Raw genomic sequence first — 20242 nt, 5'->3', positions numbered from 1 at the left:
TTCTGAAGAAATTAGGTATTAGGACAGATTTTATAGCTTATCCGGCTAATTTTACATTCTAGAGTTGAAGGTTTTCTATCTAGTATCCGGATACAGAATACATGGAATTTGATTCATAATGTACGATCGAATCCAATTAATCATCTCTCAAGTTAATACTTGGTGTATTTCACCTAATTACATGAACACGAATTTCATCATAAAAAGGCATTAAAAATGTAGGGACAAAAAGATATACACTGCTTCACTTTTTTATGAAGGACAATCCGTTCTGGTTGGAATAACGCTCCATAAATCTCATGAACCTGTCCCACTCTCGTGGGGTTCGCATGATGTATTTAGCCTCTATCCCTGCAGGTTTCCCATTCACAAACTTGGCATTGACATCAACTGATTGGATCACTCCTTCATCGTCAATCATGTAGAAACCGGTTATATCACCGACGACACTAGACGAGTCGAAAACAGAAGGTTCAGAGAATGTGAATATTGCCATCCCATTAGTTCCATCCCTTGACTTGGTTAGCCTCACATCTGGGATTGTCTGTTCGTCAGTCCCTTGAATGAATTGAATTGTTGGTTTCACCATCATTATGCTGAGTCTAGAGATGTTTTGCACCTGTTTTTGTTTTGCAAAGCACAATTGTGGTAGGTGCAAAGACAGTCCATTGAACGATGAGTTCAAACTCGAGTGAACACTTCCACACAATGAGACTAGCAAAAAATAAGATAGTTATCAGTTGTTGCATCATCTGAATAAAGAAGATTCTTTGTTATAAGTAGTTGATCAAATACCAATACCATTTTTTTTTAAAAAAAAATATCAATACCATTTTTCGGAATACAAAAGAAACTCAAGGTGGAAGTTTCATACAACTGAATCCATAGCATGAAATTGGTGATATTGTGCTTATTGTATTTACTTTGCTTACAGAAAATTTGCAATCTTGATGATTTAACCACACCCCTTCTCTGTATAGGGCATCCCGCATCTAGAGTCACATCCAGGCTTAAAACTTCTTTATAATATTCGGCAAAATTTATTCCGGTGTGTAGGAAACTTTTAATAATGCAAAGCAGAATTCTTATATACATCTTTATCTTGGCTACAGAACTGGTGCACCGATAACACAGAAGATTGCATAACAAGAGCAATCTTTCATCAAATATTTGGCAGAATTGAGACATAACCTGCCGAACCCAGAAATTTAGTCGAATTTCCTAAAAATTTAAACATGAAGTTGTTACATCTGAGTTATCTTTTAAAGCTAGCTCTATTAAAACTCTTCACACCTACTTTTTCCCATTAACAATCCATGAAACTTTGGTCCAAACTCTTTGCATTTGAGACAGTACATTTCATGCCATTCAAGAATTACAGCCACCCATTCCCCGATTAAAAAAAAAGAAGAAGAAACTTTAAATTACATAACTAAAGAACAACGAATAAACTAAAGGGGTACATACCTGGAATTGAGCGAGATTGGTTGCTCAAACAGTTGGAGCTAGGAAAACAGAAAGCCATAGACTGCAGTGTCGCCATCCAAGATTCTAGAGAGAGGAAACAAAATGTCTTAGAGAGAGAAACATGCGCGAGAGATGATACTGATAACGTATTTCTTCGAGCGTGAACAGATGGTGTTGTGTAGCAACGACAGCCATTCACTTTAGCTTTTGACATTGATTGGACTATGAATCGACGCTTATTCTCTCGTGTAACGTTTTCGATTTTTTTTTTTTATAGAAAAAGATAATATATTAAACCAAATCATAAAAGAGTAGGTTCATGAAATTAAAATATTTTTGTTATACATTTCTAAATAAAAATATATAGACATATATATAAATAGGAAGCTAAATTTCAATTTCTTTTGTTTAAATATATAAAGAATGAAAATCTATTTAAAATTTATGGCTCTCAAATTTCTGCTTAATCCAAATACAACATCATGTTTTTTTTTAAAAAATAAAACTATCTATAATATCAAATACATGAGTCGCGAGATACAACGACACGAAGTCAAGATGATAAAGACAAAATGACTGCTTAACCCAAATACAACCTCATGTTTATTTTTAAAAAATTCCTAAACTAGGGGTGGAAAACTCTAACTTTAAGTCGTTTACGAGAAAATATGGACGAGACCAGTGGAGCCAAGGCTCGGTCTCAATACGGCCCCAAAATTAAACGTTTGAGCCATCTAAGTGATGTGATGCTAAATATCTATTTCGAGGTTCTCTTAATCATTTATGTGGCTTATTTGTCGCTGGAATGGGGCTTTGAGCCACCTAAAGATGGGACTTGTGATGCTGCAACAGTTAATACACAGAATTCTTGGCTGAAACAGCCTTAGGAAAAGTTGGAGAGGAAAAATTCTCCTTTAAAACTGTTACACCTTTTGAAAAGACAAAACTTGCCGCTTATACATTGAGCGTGATTCAACCATGCATGAGGCTCTACAGCTTCATCAGTAAGGAGATCCAGGCTCGTCTAGACCCTGATGATGGTGAGCACATCTACAAGAAATGGCTCACAATCACAAACACTTTTTTTATTATGGATCTACTACCAGAAATTCAATGCGTAATTTCAGCATTCAATGTGTATTTTTGGCTAATCTTTTTTTTCAATTATTTAACCATTTCATTTTACCAAGTTCAATGTAACAGCTTTTCTTCTCTAAAATTTGAGGTTTGTTTTGTTTGATACTTTCTAGTGGGGTGTTCTTTTAAAAAAACCCTCGTAATTTTACTTCTCTAAATCTAGGCATCAGCTTCAAGAATCGGAGACTTGCTAGATAAACTAAGCTTTTCTTTAACCAGTGAAGAGCTAGATGTTGTAGAAAGACTTTATCACAGAGCTACGAAACTCGAGTTGGACTTTATCTGGGCTCAATCAATTGTTCAGCAAAGCATGGTTCCTTGCTCAAGACTCCTCAACAACGTTGAAAACAACCTCAACTTATTTTGCGACTTTGACTTGACATGTACTGCTATTGATTCCTCTGCCCTTTTAGCTGAGCTTGCAACAATCACAACAACCAATGGTTCTGAACCGATTCCATTTGAGGATATTCGGACTACATGGAGCGATCTGTTCAGCCAGTATGCAGAAGAATATCAGCAATGTGTAGAAAGCATCATTCAAGATGAAGCAGGAATAGATAAATCTCTCCAAGATTCGACACATATCCTAGCAAGAACATCCTATCCTTCTGTATCCCGAGTAGCTAACTGATATGCTTAATGTCATCAAAGCTGAGGGACTGAACTATGAAGGTCTATTCAAAGCACTGAAGAAAATATCTGACTCTGAGAAGAGGGCTGATGCAAGACTGATTCATTCTAATGTACTGAAAGGATTAAATATATCAGACATAAAACGAGCTGGTGAGCGCCTCGTATTTCAAGATGGCCGTAAAAAAAATTTCACAATGTTGTGGAAAATAAAAATTGTGCCACCAAAATTCACGAGCTGTCATACTGCTGGTGCAGTGATCTAATTAGGTCTGCATTTTCATCACGTATGCCCTTTATTTTTGTTGAACATACTTTTTAGAATTAAAGATGATACAAGGAAGATTACGATATATCTTTTATATGATTTGTTGGAAAAGAGAGATTTCCCACCCTAGTTATCCTAAAATATTTTCGGTTACATGAGAAGGAGATTTAAAGAAAGAAAGATAGATAGATAGAGCTTTATCCCTCTTGGCATTACATCATGGATATTTTATTTCATTTTCTGTTTAATCATGGACAGTTCCGATAAGATTTCATTCTTGAACAAAAATCCATTTTTTTATTTATCCGCAGGATTAATTTTAAAAACCAGTAGGGAGAGCCTTGAGCATTGTACAAGGACGTGCTGTAGGAGTAACCCATTACCTTCTGGGTGGAATTGCCACAACATGGGCGTTCTTCTTCTTTAGGCTTTGATTATCAAGGAATCGAGACGTTACAAATAAAGCCCGAGGATTGGCATTCCATTGCTGACCCCATGGGGTTGTGGGTTTTTTTCTACCAGATAACCTAAATGCGTGGAATATACATTCAAATGACTTGGTATATACCGAAATACCGAAAAAAAAATAATTATGTACCGATACCGATACCGAAAATTTAAATTTTTGGTATATCGATTTTTTCGGTATTTTTTCGGTACGGTATTTCGGTATTTCGATATTTCGGTATATTTTCCCAGCCCTAGTTGCAGATTTTTCTGATCTTTCACATCAGAAAAGATTTTTTAGATTTTTTGCTAAGGCTAGAGAAGTGATGGCCGGAGATGATGGATCGGCACCAGGAATCAACAAGTTCGACGGTACAGATTTTACGTTTTGGCGACTACAAATTATTGATTATTTGTATAGCAAGAAGTTGCATCAACCTCTATCTGGAAAGAAGCCGGAAAAGATGGAGGATGATGACTGGAAGCTTCTTGACCGACAAGTGTTAGGTGTAATACGATTGACCCTAACGAAAAACGTGGCACATAACGTGGCGGAGGCAAAAACAACGGAGGAGATGATGTCCATTTTGTCGGACATGTACGAAAAGCCATCGGCAAATAAAAAAGTACATATCATGAAGAAATTATTTAACTTGAAGATGAGAGAAGATGCATAGGTGGCTAAACACATCAATGAATTCAACACGATTGTTTCACAGCTGACATCGGTTGAAATTAAATTTGATGATGAGATTCGGACACTTATTCTTTTGGCGTCTTTACCAGATAATTGAGAACCGATGCGGGCAGCGGTTAGCAACTCTGTTGGAAAAAGAAAGCTACAATTCAATGATGTCAGAGATCAAATTCTTGCCGAAGAAGTTCGCAAGATGGATTCTGGTGAAGGAACATCATCAAGTTCTGCTCTAAATCTCGAGAATAGAGGAGGGGGCAGGAGTGGCGAAAAGAGTTTTAACCAATGGCATGGTAGGTCCAAGTCAAGAAATGGAAAAGACAAAAGCAACTTTGAAAAGAATGTGAAGTGCTGGAGCTGTGGTGAGACTGGTCACTTGAAAAAAAATTGCAGATCAACAAAGAACGACGTTAATGTTGTTACCGAGGAGGTACATGATGCTCTATTATTATCCATGGAAAGCCCGATTGATTCTTGGGTTATGGACTAGGGAGCTTCGTTTCATACAACTGGTAATCGTGATGTATTCGATAATTACATTGCGGGAGATTACGGAAAAGTTTTCCTACCTGATGAAAAACCTTTGGAAATTGTTGGTATGGGTGATATCCGGATGAAGATGACAAATGGATCTGTCTGAAAAATCAACAAAGTAAGGCATGTACCAAAGTTGACACACAATCTGATTTCAGTGGAACAACTTGACGACGAAGGTCATAAGGTGACCTTTGGTGATGGTTCTTGGAAAGTAAAAAAGGGAGCCATGATTGTAGCTCGAGGAAAGAAAACTGGAACACTTTATATGACTTCCAGTTTGAGAAATAAATTAGCGGCTGTGGATGCTGGAGCTAATTCAAGTCTATGACATAGTAGGCTTGGGGATACGAGTGACAAAGGAATGAACGTTGAACACAAGCTATGTGAAGCTGTATTTTTTGGAAAGCATAAAACAGTGAGCTTTTCAAAAGAGATTAGAGAACCGAAATCAGCGGATTTGGAGCTGGTACATACTGATGTATGTGGACCATCTCCTGTGACATCCTTTGGAGATCACTCGAGATATTATGGCACTACTGTTGACGATTCGAGCATGAAATTTTGGGTTTATTTTGTGAAAAATAAATCGGATGTTTATGAGATCTTTAAACAGTGGGAGTTAGCCATGTAAGATGTGATGGATTCACTGTCATCCAATCACATGTGGGAGTTGTCAGAACTTCCTGAAGGTAAAAAGGTTTTACATAGCAAGTGGGAGTACCGGTTAGAACATGACGATAGCAAGCGGTACAAAGAAATACTTGTTGTAAAAGGTGAAAAGGAAGTCATTAGTTACACTGATATTTTCTCTCTGGTGGTAAAGTTAACTACTATCAGGACTGTACTTGGATTGATGGTAAAAGAAGATTTACATCTGGAACAGTTAGATGTAAAGACGAGGTTTTTTCATGATAAACTAGGTGAAGAAATGAATCAATCACAGGGATTTGAAGTACGAGGGAAAGAGAAAATTGGGTGCAAACTTCAGAAGAGCTTGTATGGTCTCAAACAAGCTCCAAGACAGTGGTACAAGAAGTTTGATGGTGTAATGAAAAATGATGGTTTTCTGAGGTATCAGGCTGATCACTGTTGTTATGTGAAGCTTGATGGTTATTATATCATACTACTGATATATGCAGATGATATGTTAATAGCAGGAGCTTGTCTGGAGGAGATTGATAAACTCGAGAAAGGGTTATCAAAGGAATTTGCTTTGAAGGATTTGGGTGCTGCAAAACAAATCCTTGGAATGAGGATCCTTGGAGATCGGGTGAATGGAGTCTTGAAGCTTGAGAAGATTCCTGGAAGCAAGAATCCAGCTGATATGCTCATGAAAGCTGTTATCATTGGAAAACTGAAGTTGTTTTTGACTTCAGTTGGTCTCCTGGACTAACAAAGGAGGTATGAGCTGCTGCACTGATGATGTGAAGGCATGATTGAAATCAAGTCTTCAAGTGAGAGAATTGTTAGGTAAGGTATGGGGCCCACACATTAAATAAAATAAAAAAAGATGCTTTCTCACAATCCCACATCGAAAGAATATGAAAAGTTGCTGGAGGGAATTAGTTATAAATAGAGCTCAATTCCTTCAGTTCTTGTATCCCAAAATCAAAAGCTTTTTAGCTTTGATAAAAAGATAATGCATAGAAAAAAAGAGTGTATTTTTTTCTTGAGTGCGAGAATTCTCTTTGTGTGAGTTAGAGAAATTATTTTCTCGGTATAATCGGGCTGGGAGTGTGAGAAATATTGAGTGTATTGGTGTATACACTTGTTGTAATATTTCTTCTAGTTATAAAAGTTGCAGTGCTCCGTGGACGTAGCCTATATTGAGCGAAACACGTAAATCTTTGTGTTCTTGTTGATTATTTTATTCCGCATTTTTTGGGTACTATTATCATCTTGATCGGCATAGCTTCGATGTAATTCCCCAACACCTAGTACTCTATATACACTCTCTAGTTGGGATGAAACATATGCATTCGTTTTGGGGGCAATAGACGTCTAATTGGATCCATGTCGGAAAAATAAGGATTAGAAGATTTTATCAGCACTGCTGCTATTATTGACATTTCTTGCAAAGCAGCACAAAATCCTTTTAGGTCCCACGCCACTGGCCAGACCTTAACCATATATTTTTACTTGTTTGAGGAATGTAACTGCATCTGACAGCAAAATAGCGCATTAGATAATTTTGTGAGCTGGAACCGAGTCTGTTGGTCAAGCGAAAACATGCTCTTTTCTTTTGGATTTGTATTCATCGTATTAAATTTATTTATCTATTGGTAAGCTTTTTCTTGGACTTGAGTCAGCTTTAACGTATGTGTCGAAAATTACAAGCAAACTTTATGCATGGTTGTGCTTACGGTTTGTCTTTTAATCCGATCAAATCAATATACATGATTCTTTTAGTCAAAAATTTATTTTTGCTGAATATCTCACAAACATCACAATAAAATGAAATACGAAAACGTATTGGATGTATTGGACATGAGTTGAGCGAGAGAAACTGAAAACTCTATTATTGCTCAAGTGAAGTATGAAGACTTGTTTTGTACAGATATATACATCCGCTAGTAAACTAACTAACTAAAATCAGTGAACAACTAACTGAGATACTAACTGATAATTAGCTGACTAAGCATTAATTAAAAGCTAATACGCCCCCTCAAGATGGACGGTATATGTCATGAATAGCCATCTTGGACATGAGATTCGATAAGGATGAGAAGGGGAGTGGTTTTATAAACATATCGGCAAGTTGTAGGTGTGACCGGATGGGAAGAAGCTTGATGACCCCAGCAACTATCTTTTCCCGAACAAAGTGACAATCTATCTCGATGTGTTTAGTGCGTTCATGAAAAATCGGATTGTTTGCAATGTGAATGGCAGCATGATTGTCACAGAAGATGACAGCTGGAGAAGGCACAGCAACATGGAGGTCTTTTAACAGCTGCAAGATCCAGACAAGTTCACTCGTAGTTCCCGCGAGCGCTCGATATTCTGCTTCGGCAGAAGATCGAGAAGTGGTGGTTTGTTTCTTGGCTTTCCAAGATATAAGTGAATTGCCAAGAAAGACGCAGAAGCCTGTGACAGAACGACGAGTATCCGGACATGACGCCCAATCAGCATCCGAAAATGCTTTAAGTTGAAGTGATGAAGTAGCTGAAAAGAAAATGCCTTGGCCAGGTGATGATTTAAGATATCGAAGAAGATGATGAACTGCTGTCAAATGGGCGGAACGCGGTTGAGCAACGAATTGACTCAGCTTGTGGACAGCATATGTGATGTCAGGACGTGAAATGGTGAGGTACAGGAGGCGACCAATGAGACGTCTATACATAGAGGAGTCTGGGAGCAACTCTCCTTGATCAGCTGATAAATGAATAGTTGGATCCATGGGAGTGGTAGTTGGCTTTCCAGCAAGAAATCCAGTATCCTCCAAGAGTTGTAACGCATATTGACGTTGACAAAGGGAAATCCCGTCCTTTGAACGAGCAATTTCCATCCCTAGAAAGTACTTCAAGGACCCCAAATCCTTCAATTTAAAATGACTGTTGAGGAAGTTTTTGAGGGAGTCAATGGTAGGCCGAGATGGGCCAACGATGATGATATCATCAACATACACCAACAACGCAATAAAGGATGAATATGTTCCTTTAGTAAACAAGGTGTAGTCTGACCAATCTGCCGTTGCCTTTCTTCTTTGATGATCATAGAGAACACCTTGTTAATTGGAGGCAAAGGATCAATCAACAGAACTTGGCTCCTGACCTGGGAGAATGATTCATTAAGCCCCATCAGAAAGGCTAGCACATAGTCCATCTGATGATGCAGCTCCAGTTTCTTAATTCCTTCACAACAGTTCCCACAAATGCATTGAGGTCTGAAATTGTTGAGCTCTTCCCAAATGGCCTTGAGCTTTGTGAAATATACACTTACAGACGATTCACCTTGACGATGATTGATTAATTCACGCCTTAGTTGAAATATTCTCGGACCATTGCTCTGCTGAAAACGATCTTTGAGATCTTGCCAAATATCCACAGCAGAATCTGCGAAGATGATACTTGCTGATATATCCTTTGAGACGGAATTGAGTATCCATGAAATCACAATGTTGTTATTTCGCTTCCACGAAGTCAACAAATTCGGATCTGAATTATCAGGTTTTGGGATTGATCCATCCACAAACCCCAGCTTGTTCTTCACAGAGAGAGCTATGATCATAGCACGATACCAGGAGGCAAAGTTATCTCCGGTCAGTAGTTGAGAGACAAGAACAAGCCCTGGGCCATCGGAGTGATGTATATAGTAAGGATTCATGGAATCATCAAAATTAGCCATCGCTTGTGCCATTGCAGAAATAAACCGTGAAGTTGGATTAATTCAGCTTCATCGTCGGAGTATGCGGAGCGGCGAGCATCTCAACTTGATCGGAGATCGGAGATCTTCAATCGAGTGAGCAGTTATGCTCTGATACCATATTGGATGTATTGGACATGAGTTGAGCGAGAGAAACTGATAACTCTATTATTGCTCAAGTGAAGTATGAAGACTTGTTTTGTACAGATATATACATCCGCTAGTAAACTAACTAACTAAAATCAGTGAACAACTAACTGAGATACTAACTGATAATTAGCTGACTAAGCATTAATTAAAAGCTAATAAAACGTATAGTAAGATTTAATTAAGCAAACAGAACTTAAATGAAACAAAACAAGCAACCTAAGATGTATCAAAATGAGAAAAGATGCTTTCATTAGCACAGAAAATTTGCCAGTTGTGGTGCAGCAAACCAAAACACAACTGATACATCCATACTTACAATACATAGAAGAAATAAACTGTAGTTATCTCCTGGACAACATATAATACGTCAAAATAGTATTCAGCAAGATATTTAAGTGATTAAAAGCATGCCCGTTATGTCAAAATTATTTGATCATAGGGTAGGTATCTATATCCCGTGTTTCAGTCTGTTCGAAATTCGTGGATTATTGTTAAACGGGCGTTTTCAATTGCCTCAAGTTTCTTTTGTGAGCTCTTGGAGCTGCAACAAAAAATTGATGAAAAAATGGGAGTTTAAAAATTATGAAAATATTACAGGCATGTTCGAGATTCAGAAAAAGACGACATTCGGGAAACATACCGAGTCCATTAGCCTCGGATGTTTTCATGATTTTAAGTCTTCTAACTGTGCTCAGAAACATCCTGTCAATTCAAAGATACTTGGTGAAATTTAATGACCCTGCAGCAGTATATATAGTCTATTCTTCAAGTATTATTTCGACCTAAACAATGCCCCAAAAGTTGATTGGACATGCCTCAGAATCAACAATAAGTTCCAAAGTTCGCCAGACAGGTCTTACTCCCGAACTAAGTTAGAGCTGAGTAAATTTGTGTATATATATGAAAACAATTTGCAGGAAAAACAAGGCAGTTTAAGAATGGTGACAAAGTAACGACGTTTTAATTGTACTGCGTAAGAAGAATGCAGTTCATATCAAAGATCATTTACAAAAACAAGAAGATAGAGACATACTGCCAAGGGACATCTCCAACGAGCATCCAGTCTCCTTCTTTGTCTTCATATATGAGTACGAATTCAGATGAATCGTCCAATAACCTCACAGGGCATCTCGTACCAGCCGTTACAGCTTGCTCCTCCAAACTGGATCCTAGAATAATTCAGAGTTGGCAATTCACAAGCATCCTTAGCACAAACTTGACAATTATGTAAAAAAATTCCTACGTAGTTTATCCCAAAACTAGGATATTAAGAAAATCAACATAAAAGATTTAAAACTTGGGATTAGTTATTGTTTACCAATTTCAATAATATCCATGTTCGTACCAAGAGGAAAAAACGCAATTGTTACTTCTAGCAAACATGAGTATTTAGCGGTGATTTAAAAACATAGGTTAGTCGTACTCAGACACTTTCTGTAAGGTGGAACATTGCTTTTTGGGTGAAAGTGAAAAAAATAAAAGAACCTTCGCCCTCATTTTTTGATGTCATTGGATTTTATGCTAGTTTTTCGTGCAAAACAAAGTACAAGATAGAAAATACTTCTTGGGCCAACTGCTGCACCAGGTCTAAACATGTCATCCAATTTACGAGCCAAAGTCTCATAGCAGCTATGAGCATTCAGATCCACCTTTCGCCCAATCGGGATCCCCTCCATGTTCACCTTAATAAAGAAAGAGGTTCTGGGAAGTCTTTTTTCGAGTGAAATGCTTTTATTCTCATTTTTAGATTTTTCAATGGTTGAGGTGAATTCTTCGACAGCTGGTATTCTTGAATGATTTACCAAGCTGTTCATTCTGTAAGCTCTGATAGGAGGCCACCCCACAACCTGACTGCTTCAACAGATAGCAAAGGAAGAAAGAGTCAAAACTCCATTGGATAAATCACTTGAGTCATTATTTAAGCAGCTGAATAGAGTTCTTTATCAAAAATTACATTTATTATACAAGTTATTTCATGAGACAATATGAAACTTGTTAAAGCCAGTAGATATCTCTATATCTCAGCAGGGCCGTAAAAGATATAAAATAATATGAGAATATTTTATTACATTTCATTAACCAAGTATGAATATATATAGACATACGTTTTCAGCATCCTTCATAAAACAATTGGGTAATAATTACTAAGTGGCTATCAATACACAATAGAGAAGATCAAGGAGAGATCAAGGGAGGAGAATTTGCATCGGATATTGATTTTCCTTTATCATGCACCTCAAGAGGGAGTTCCGTGAGGAGAGTCCAATCTCGTGACGAAGAAGTTGAAATCGAGCACGCGGAAGAGGCTTTGTCCGTGCATCGGCAAGTTGATCAGCAGAGGAGACATGAGGAACTTGGTGAAGGCCACTTAGAACCTGCTCACGGATAAAGTGATAGTCAAGGGAAACATGCTTCATGCGAGAATGGAACACTGGATTAGCACAAAGGTTCATTGCACAAACATTGTCACAGTATATCACGAGTTGTTGTGGAAGAAGTACACCAAGCTCGATTAGTAGAGAACATATCCATCTGACTTCGGTAGCAATAGTGGCAACTGATCTATATTCCGCTTCAGTAGAGGAACGAGCAACACTGCGCTGCTTCTTGGAGCTCCAAGAAATTCGATTGCGAGAAAGGTAAACAATGAATGCACCAATAGAGGTAAAGTCATCTTTGTTGCCCTGAGAATGAATGAAGTGTGAGAGGATAGTGACAATGAAGGACAATACCATGCTCCGGCGTACCACTAAGATAGCGAAGTAACCTCTTAACGGCACATAAGTGCTTGGTGGTTGGTTGGTGCATAAACTGAGATAAATTGTTGACCAAGTACGCAATATCAGGGCCAGTAAGAGACAAGTACTGAAGTCTTCCTACCACAGTGCGATACTCTGAAGGATCGGAGAGATGTGTGCCAACAGTAAGTGTGAGAGTAGGAGAGGTGGCTAGTGAAGTGGCAACCGGAGTAGCCTCGGTCATATTGGTCTTGGTCAACATATCTTGAATGTATTGGCACTGCGATAAGAAAAGCTACTCCGAGAAAATAGTGTAAGGCGCCGAGATCCTTGATTGAGAAGTGATGAGAGAGAGTGGTGATGAAGTCTCGAATGGCTATGTCGTTGTTGCCGGTAACAATGATATCGTCGGCATAAACCAAAAGATATATGGTCCAACCGCTACTGTTTTAGATAAAAAGAGTGGTGTCTGCCGAAGAGTTGCAAAAACCAATAGAGACTAGGTAATGCCGTAACTCATGATGCCAATCACGAGGGGCCTGCTTAAGACCATAAATGGCCTTTCGGAGTTTGCAAACCAAGTGAAGGATATCGCGATCAACAAAACTGGGTGGTTGAGTCATACAGACATCCTCAGATAGAGTACCATGCAAAAATGAATTATTAACATCAAGCTGGCGAAGTGACCACCCTCGGCTTGTTGCAAGACTGAGAATTAGGCGTACAGAGGTGGGCTTGACAATGGGACTAAAGGTGTCATGATAGTCAACACTAAGGCGTTGATGAAAACCTTTTGCAACTAAGCGCGCTTTATACCTTGTCAACAGATCCATCAGATAAACGTTTAGTTCGAAACACCCACTTACAACCGACAAGATTGTACGAAAAATCTGGTGGTACAAGTTTCCATGTCCCATTATGAACCAAGGCATCATACTCGGTAGACATGGCCTGATGCCAATTAGGATCTTTGAGGGCTTGGGTCATCGTGGTGGGTTCAAGATCTGATTGGGTGGATAGTTGAGCGGTGAGGTTGGGTGATAATGACACGAGGTGCGGTTGGGGTATTAGAAATAGAATCAGAACTAGGGGTTGGATTAGTGCTTTGAGTGTGGGCATCGGAATGCTGATGTTCTGATATCATAGTGTTGGGTTCGATGGTGGGATTGGATGCGCCGATTGTGGTTGAGGATTCAGTTGTAATTGTTGTTGTTGGAGTGTTCGTGACCGGGAGAAAGCATACAGATGGACACCAGCTAGATATGGTTTGAGATGATGAATGTCAGGAGATAAGTGAAGATACTGAAAGGGAGATGTGGTTTTGACAAATTTGGCATGTCGTGATGTGTCGATGCGGCCAGACGATGGTTCAAGACACAAATAGGCACTTCGTGTGGTGGAGTATCCAACGAAGACACAAGGTAAGGAACGATAGGCTAACTTTTGGGGAGTATAGGGTCAAAGCCATGGGTAGTTAAGACACCTAATGCTCCAAAGTTTACTCTAATTAGAGGGTTGACCAAAGAGTTTGATGTATGAATATACTATTTGAAGAATTGGAATGGAGAGACGATTGATGAGGTGAATAGCAATTTGGAAGACATAAGACCAATAAGTTAATGGTATGGAGGCATGCGAAAAGAGAAAAAGGCCAATTTCCACAATAGACGATGCCGGCGTTCAGAATATCCGTTGTGGTCAGGTGTACGTGGAGGGGTCGGAAAGTGAGAAATGCCATGAATTGATAAAAAAGATGCAAGAGCTTGATACTCACCTCCATTTTCAGAACATAAGGAGACAATTTTTGTTTTGAAATAAGTTTCAACTAAAGCTTTGAATCACACAAAATACCAGAACATTGGATTTTTGTTTGAATGGATAAAAACATATATATTTTGTAAAATGATCGTCAAAAATAACATAGTATTTAAATCCATCAAATTAGTGGATAGAAGAGTCCAAACATCAGAGAAGAGAAGTTAAAGTGGTGAGTGTGAGACAAGAGATGAAACAGAAAAAGGTAATTTGTGAATTTTATTGAATTGACAAGAGTCAAATTAAAATTAGATGACTCGGATAGTTCGAGATTAAAATTAGACACCATATGCTTATAAATAGACAAGGATGGATGTCCTTATCTGTGATGCCAAACTATAGGTGAAGACTTGGAACTAGAGAATGCAATTATAGATGATGATTTTGATGAAGAAACCAGCCACTCGTACACTTCATCTTTAGCTCGACCGTGCAAGACAGTTGTTCCTGTGTTGAGATTCTTTACACGAAAAGATGAGGGTAAGAACTCAATAGAAGTGTTATTTTGATGACAGAATTCAGAAACAGAAATAAGATTATTTTGCATGTTAGGAACACAAAGAACATTGTTTAACTTGAAGGGGTTAGAGGGTGAAGGAAGAAGTGTAGAACCGCTATGAGTTAGGAGACACGTGCCATCGCCGATCATAATGTCTTCAGGCATAAGGAGTATAAAATGGAAATTTCTAGATCCGAGGTGACATGATGAGAGGCCCCACCAACAAGAAGCCAATTACATGGTGTGGTGTGAGTTGTTTTATGGGCTTGACGTTGCCAATGAGCTGGTGCGCGTGGTTGCAATTGTGGAGGAGCATGAAGAATCGATGGTGGTTGAGCGGTTGGATAAGATTGCTTGAAGAGATTACATTGCATAACTATGTGCTCGGGACCCCAGCACCATTGGCAGCGACCGAGAAAAGATTGAGGTGGTGGGCGGCCATTTCGAGAGCTAGAAAAGGTATGTGCTCATGGTTGTGTGGGTGTAGGAGATCCCAACACAATAGGAGACCGTTGATGACAAGAGCCATAATTTCCTGATCTTGGTCGTTGTGGTGTGGGATTAGCCGATGCACGAACCTGGAAGGAAGAGGAATGATGTTGTTGGAATATGATTTCTTTGTTTATCAATTTCTCATGTAGTTCATCGAGGATATTGAAGTGTCACGCCCATTAACCACATCAATAATAGATTGGTACTCACTCTCTAGGCCTTCAAGAATCTTTTCCAAAAGGTCTTCATGATCCATGGCTTGCCGAGATAGGTTAGCTCATAAGTACGAGCTTTAATGAACTGCATATATTATGAGACGGTTTTGGTGCACTTGGTCGTTAACTTGATTTGTTCCTTGATTTGCTTGATGTGACCCCGAGATGGTCGTGCATAAGTGTTGGCTAAGACATCACATGCCCCTTTGGATGCACATGATTGAGAGATCAAAAGAATGAAATATGATGGAGTGAGATACCCAACAAGTGTTCCAAAATTAAGTTTATCTTGTCAAAGCCATAATCGAAATTCTGGGTTGGGTGATTCATGATTATTGGTAGAGATAGTGGAGGGAGAGGGATGAATTGACCTATCTATGAATTTGTAGGGATCATAGCCAAAAAAGAGGGCTTCAACTTTAAGTTTCTACGCCAAATAGTTGGTAGAAGTAAGTTTGACTAAATTGTTGGTATTGATGATGAGAGCTGTTGTGGGCTCCGATGGTGGGGTTATGATTTGGTCATTCTCGTCAGCCATGTAGTACTGATATGGGAGTCGAGTTGGAATTTCAGAATTTGGACTGGCTCTAATACCATAAAAGACACAAAATAATATGAGAATATTTTATTAAATTTCATTAACCAAGTATGAATATATATACATATATATATATACACATTTTCAGCCTCATGGCACAATCGGAGATTTAACAATAATTACTAATTTGCAATCAATACTAAATAGAAAAGATCAAGGAGAGATCTTGGGAGAAGGATTTGCATCGGATATTGATTATCCTTTATCAGGTCGTACCTGAACATGTATTATACAAGTTATTTCAAGAGACAATATGATATATGGAATTTTGTGTTCTCGAAAACTTGAAACACAAAAGAGAATTTTGAGACTTTTGGTAATGAATATGTATTATTATTTTATCTATTATTTGGCTTCAGCTAACCAAAATTATGCAAGAAATTTAAAAATGACTTTACGTAATGCTCTGAATGCAGATTACACAATTTACACTTGCAATGAATGATGTTCGATCTCAACATTTCACCATATTTTGCATTTTCCTAGAATCTTACTTGCACAAAATTGCAATTTTACTTGTACTTTTTCATTTCATTTTCTAAAAAGATTCCTTAACCTCGATATTTTCTGACCACATATGTCTCGATTCATTCGATGCTACCCTTGCGAGCACTGGATTATCCGGTGGTTTTTTCGTTTGGGATCCACGCTTTCATGTGAAGTCAAGCGTGGACCCATACTTTCGAGTCGAAGTTAGTCATTGAATCTGCAGTGAGGTACAATATCGAAGTAATCCAAATCTTCCCAAGATGGTCACATTCACAGGTTACAGGTAAGTAGTAAATCAGAGAAAAAACAACACAATAGTGCCGTGACAGTTAAAAACAAATATGTAAGAGAAATCTCGTTAGGTAATATTAAATCTTAGATCTCCAAGACTAAGATAAATGATGATATATCTTTCTGTTTTTTTTAATTAAATCTTCCAAAATTAAGTGATATTAAATCTTCCTAGTTACATAATTTACTATTTTGAAAAGCTAACTGTCTCTTTCCACTGAGAATATTACAACAAAATTCAACTATTGCATGCATATAAAAAATTTTGTTGTCATATTGATTGATGCTCATTGCCTCTTCAACTATATATGAGTTTCCATTATGTTTCTAGTCGAAATAGAAATTACATGTATACTAAGAAATTTCCATTGAAATGCAAGGTTGAAACAAAGCTATCAACATATTACACATTATATCAAAACCAATATACATTACCACGGTATCAATTAACAACCAGCAGATTACATTAAAAATATTAGAGGCGCAAATTAGGAACAAATGGAACACAGCAGATAGGAGAAAAAACAACAGATACACAACAGAAACACTTGTAACAAAAAGCATAAAGTTTGGCTCTTGGAAAGACCAAAGACATAGTTGTATGCATCTCAGCAAGAATTCACACAAACATAAACACATCGAACAAATACTAAGACAAAAACACCACTTTTCAAACAAGAAAAAAAATAAAAGCATAAACAAAAAAGTGCCCAATTCATACCTAACTCCAGAGTGTCTGGGAGGGGAAGAGGGCTCCGCAGTTCTCTTTGAACCGCAGCAACCATTGTTTTTATCTTTAATAGTGGACGATGAAGAAGAAGAAGACGATGAACAAGAATATTTATCAGAGAGCACCGAAGGAAAATCTTCGGCCGTCAAGATTCTAACGAAATGATCCAACGATCCTCTCGCCGCCGCAACGGACGGCGTCTTACTCTTAGCCTTTCCACCGCCGCCGCCGCCACCGAAACTGAGGCCGAGACCCAATTCCAACTCGGACCCATCCGGGTAAGAAGAAGACTCCTCGGAAAAAGTCGACATCGATCCACCTGAAATCACACCACCACCAGGAATAACCGTTTTTTGCATCAAAGATTCAATCTTTTCAGCCTGAAAATGTCTGGGAATTCAAGTGGAGGGCTGTCTTTATTTGGCTTCTGTGTTGGAGTCAAGATGAATTTTGGAGTAAAGGACACGGACAGTGGAAGAAAAAGTCGGGGACGAGTGGGGAGAGATGGGGCCCATCTGTCGGCTTTTTCCTAAACAACAGCTATCATAGATTTCTTCGAATCGAAACTCTAAATTCAAGTTGACGGATTTATTGATTTTTAATGATATTTGTTGATTTTAAAAATATATATTTAACTAATATTTTTATATATATGAAGTATAATGTTATTTAAAATATAATTTTATAAAGTTTTAAAAAAATAAAGTGATATTCAACATTTATTTTTTAAAACTCTATAAAAATCTATAGATATTCAAATTTTCAACATACTTTTAATAACTTTCTGAAATTCATTTACATACAAAAATTAAAGCCTAAAGTACAAATATAAATTGTCAAAAATTGTATTTGGTTCAACCCAAAGATTTGGATAGATTTTTAAAACTTCTAACTCATACACAAGCTATTTATTTCTCTCTGTCGCTTCTGCCGCTTCAAATCACATCTCTTCTTATATCTCTCCTCTCATCTATCTTCACCACTCTCTCAAATTTTCAAAGTGTATTTTTATATATATTTTCATCTTTCTTTTTCAAATTTTTCATTTTTTGGTTGATTGTTCATTCAATAATTTTTTATTTTAATGTTATAGGAAATTTTGAATTCTAGAATTGATTTTTTGATTTTTAATTTATGATTTATATAAATTAATGTAATATTCAATAATAATACAAGATCATCCAAAAAATGTCGCTTAAGTTCTTAATAATTGAATAGCCTCACAACAACCGTGATTTTTTAAATTCTTTTGAGCACTTTCAATTAGAATGTAAGCTATGATATTTTTATACAAAATTATATCCACACAATGCTAAATAATATTCTTTTCATATATATATTATCAATTCAAAAACAAAGTTACAGATTAATCAATTTATGTATTTTAAAAAATTTACAAACATACATACAAACCCACATATATACGCATATAAGGATTAAATAATTTAATTTTTAAATAAGTAAATTTATTATTAATATAAATATTGAAAAATTATTTCAAACTGAATATTTTATATATGTCAATTAATTATTGATTCAAAGAAATTAGTAAAAAATAATATGTTATAATTAAGTATAAAATTCTATAAAAAAAATTCACAAAAGTCTATAAAAATTTTGCAAAAAGTCTACATGAATCCATATAAATCTGTTTATAAATTTGTGAGATTATGTAAAAGACAATAAAAATCTATCAAATCCGTAAAAATCTATCATTTGAAAAAATCATTAAAACCATCAAAACATAAACGTGATCCTAGTTTAGCTGTGTAAGAACTACTGTGGCGAAAATAGTTGGACAAACAAATTTTGTTGATAGTTTTATATTTTAATAAAATCGGATCGAAGCATCGGATACTCCCTATTTGGTAAATATACTTAAAATGAATTGATCATTCTAAGTGAAATTTTTTTGTTAAATAAATCAGTAAATATGTTTGTCGACTCGCCGATTGGTAAGAAGACTCGAAGGCATTTGGTAGGGACCAAAAAAAACGAGACTTTACAATACCCAAAGACAACCCAACAACCTGTACGTGGAGACCCCAACCTCACGCAACTCAACACTTAACCTTTAATTAATAAATTCAATCCACCCCCCACCGACTAATTAATTACGAAAACATGTTATATATTTCTACACTTGTTTTTAATAATAATAAAGAAATTTTTTTTCATAGATAGAAAATCAAAATAAGATAAAATGATTGAGAATTTATATAAAATTAAAAGTAATTAGAAAGCATTTTATGAAACTAATTAAAATAAGCTAAAATGACATATCACAAAAGTAATTGTTTTGATGGATATATGTAATAGCAAATTTAACATCGAATCATGATGTATTGCACTGAGTGAGTGGAGGGGGACATAAGAGCCCTTAAGTGTCTTCGTCCTGTTGTTCAGGCTACTTGATATGTTGTAGGATGAGACAGGCCTCAGGTTAAATCCAAGCCTCGCGAGCCTATCTTGAAAAGTATCTGGAATCCAGGAATATTTGCGTAGAGAGTCGAACGAATTTCAAAGAATTCGCCAAGGAAGACAAAGATAAATATGATAACATCACATATATATTGTTGAAGATCGTAATTGGATGTACCAGATCAAAAGGACATGAACTTTCATTAAGAGAATCGCAAGATCAATTAGATGAGTATTGAACTATGTAAAACATGCATAT

General features: G+C 37.0%; 2 protein-coding genes and 1 long non-coding RNA gene across 4 annotated transcripts; 1 reads left to right on the top strand and 2 right to left on the bottom strand.

Annotated features, from left to right (window-relative positions):
* Positions 1 to 91: 91 nt before the first annotated feature.
* LOC140956412 (photosystem II reaction center PSB28 protein, chloroplastic-like) lies at positions 92 to 1685 on the bottom strand. The gene is made up of 2 exons (XM_073413145.1): positions 1468 to 1685; positions 92 to 714 (listed from the first exon to the last, which is right to left on the bottom strand). The coding sequence occupies exons 1-2, from the start codon at positions 1679 to 1681 to the stop codon at positions 245 to 247; spliced, it is 684 nt and encodes a 227-aa protein (XP_073269246.1). The 5' UTR covers positions 1682 to 1685; the 3' UTR covers positions 92 to 244.
* Positions 1686 to 2665: 980 nt separating this feature from the next.
* Positions 2666 to 4070, top strand: LOC140956334 (uncharacterized). Its single transcript, XR_012171443.1, has 3 exons — positions 2666 to 2692; positions 2768 to 3524; positions 4028 to 4070. It is a non-coding gene; the product is annotated as an uncharacterized lncRNA (long non-coding RNA).
* A 5853-nt stretch (positions 4071 to 9923) lies between these two features.
* On the bottom strand, positions 9924 to 18103 carry LOC140991779 (auxin-responsive protein IAA13-like). Of its 2 annotated transcripts, none has more exons than XM_073461939.1 (5): positions 17554 to 18103; positions 11257 to 11549; positions 10729 to 10864; positions 10336 to 10397; positions 9924 to 10236 (listed from the first exon to the last, which is right to left on the bottom strand). In XM_073461939.1, the coding sequence occupies exons 1-5, from the start codon at positions 17919 to 17921 to the stop codon at positions 10187 to 10189; spliced, it is 909 nt and encodes a 302-aa protein (XP_073318040.1). In that variant the 5' UTR covers positions 17922 to 18103; the 3' UTR covers positions 9924 to 10186. The 2 variants fall into 2 exon arrangements, with proteins under 2 accessions (XP_073318040.1, XP_073318041.1); XM_073461940.1 differs by having other exon boundaries at positions 11257 to 11546; positions 17554 to 18097.
* Positions 18104 to 20242: the final 2139 nt, after the last annotated feature.

Source organism: Primulina huaijiensis, chromosome 13, assembly GCF_012295235.1.
Source record: "Primulina huaijiensis isolate GDHJ02 chromosome 13, ASM1229523v2, whole genome shotgun sequence".
NCBI lineage: Eukaryota > Viridiplantae > Streptophyta > Magnoliopsida > Lamiales > Gesneriaceae > Primulina > Primulina huaijiensis.
Note: the sequence above shows the minus strand (reverse complement) of the source record. Positions and strands in the feature narration are given on the sequence as shown.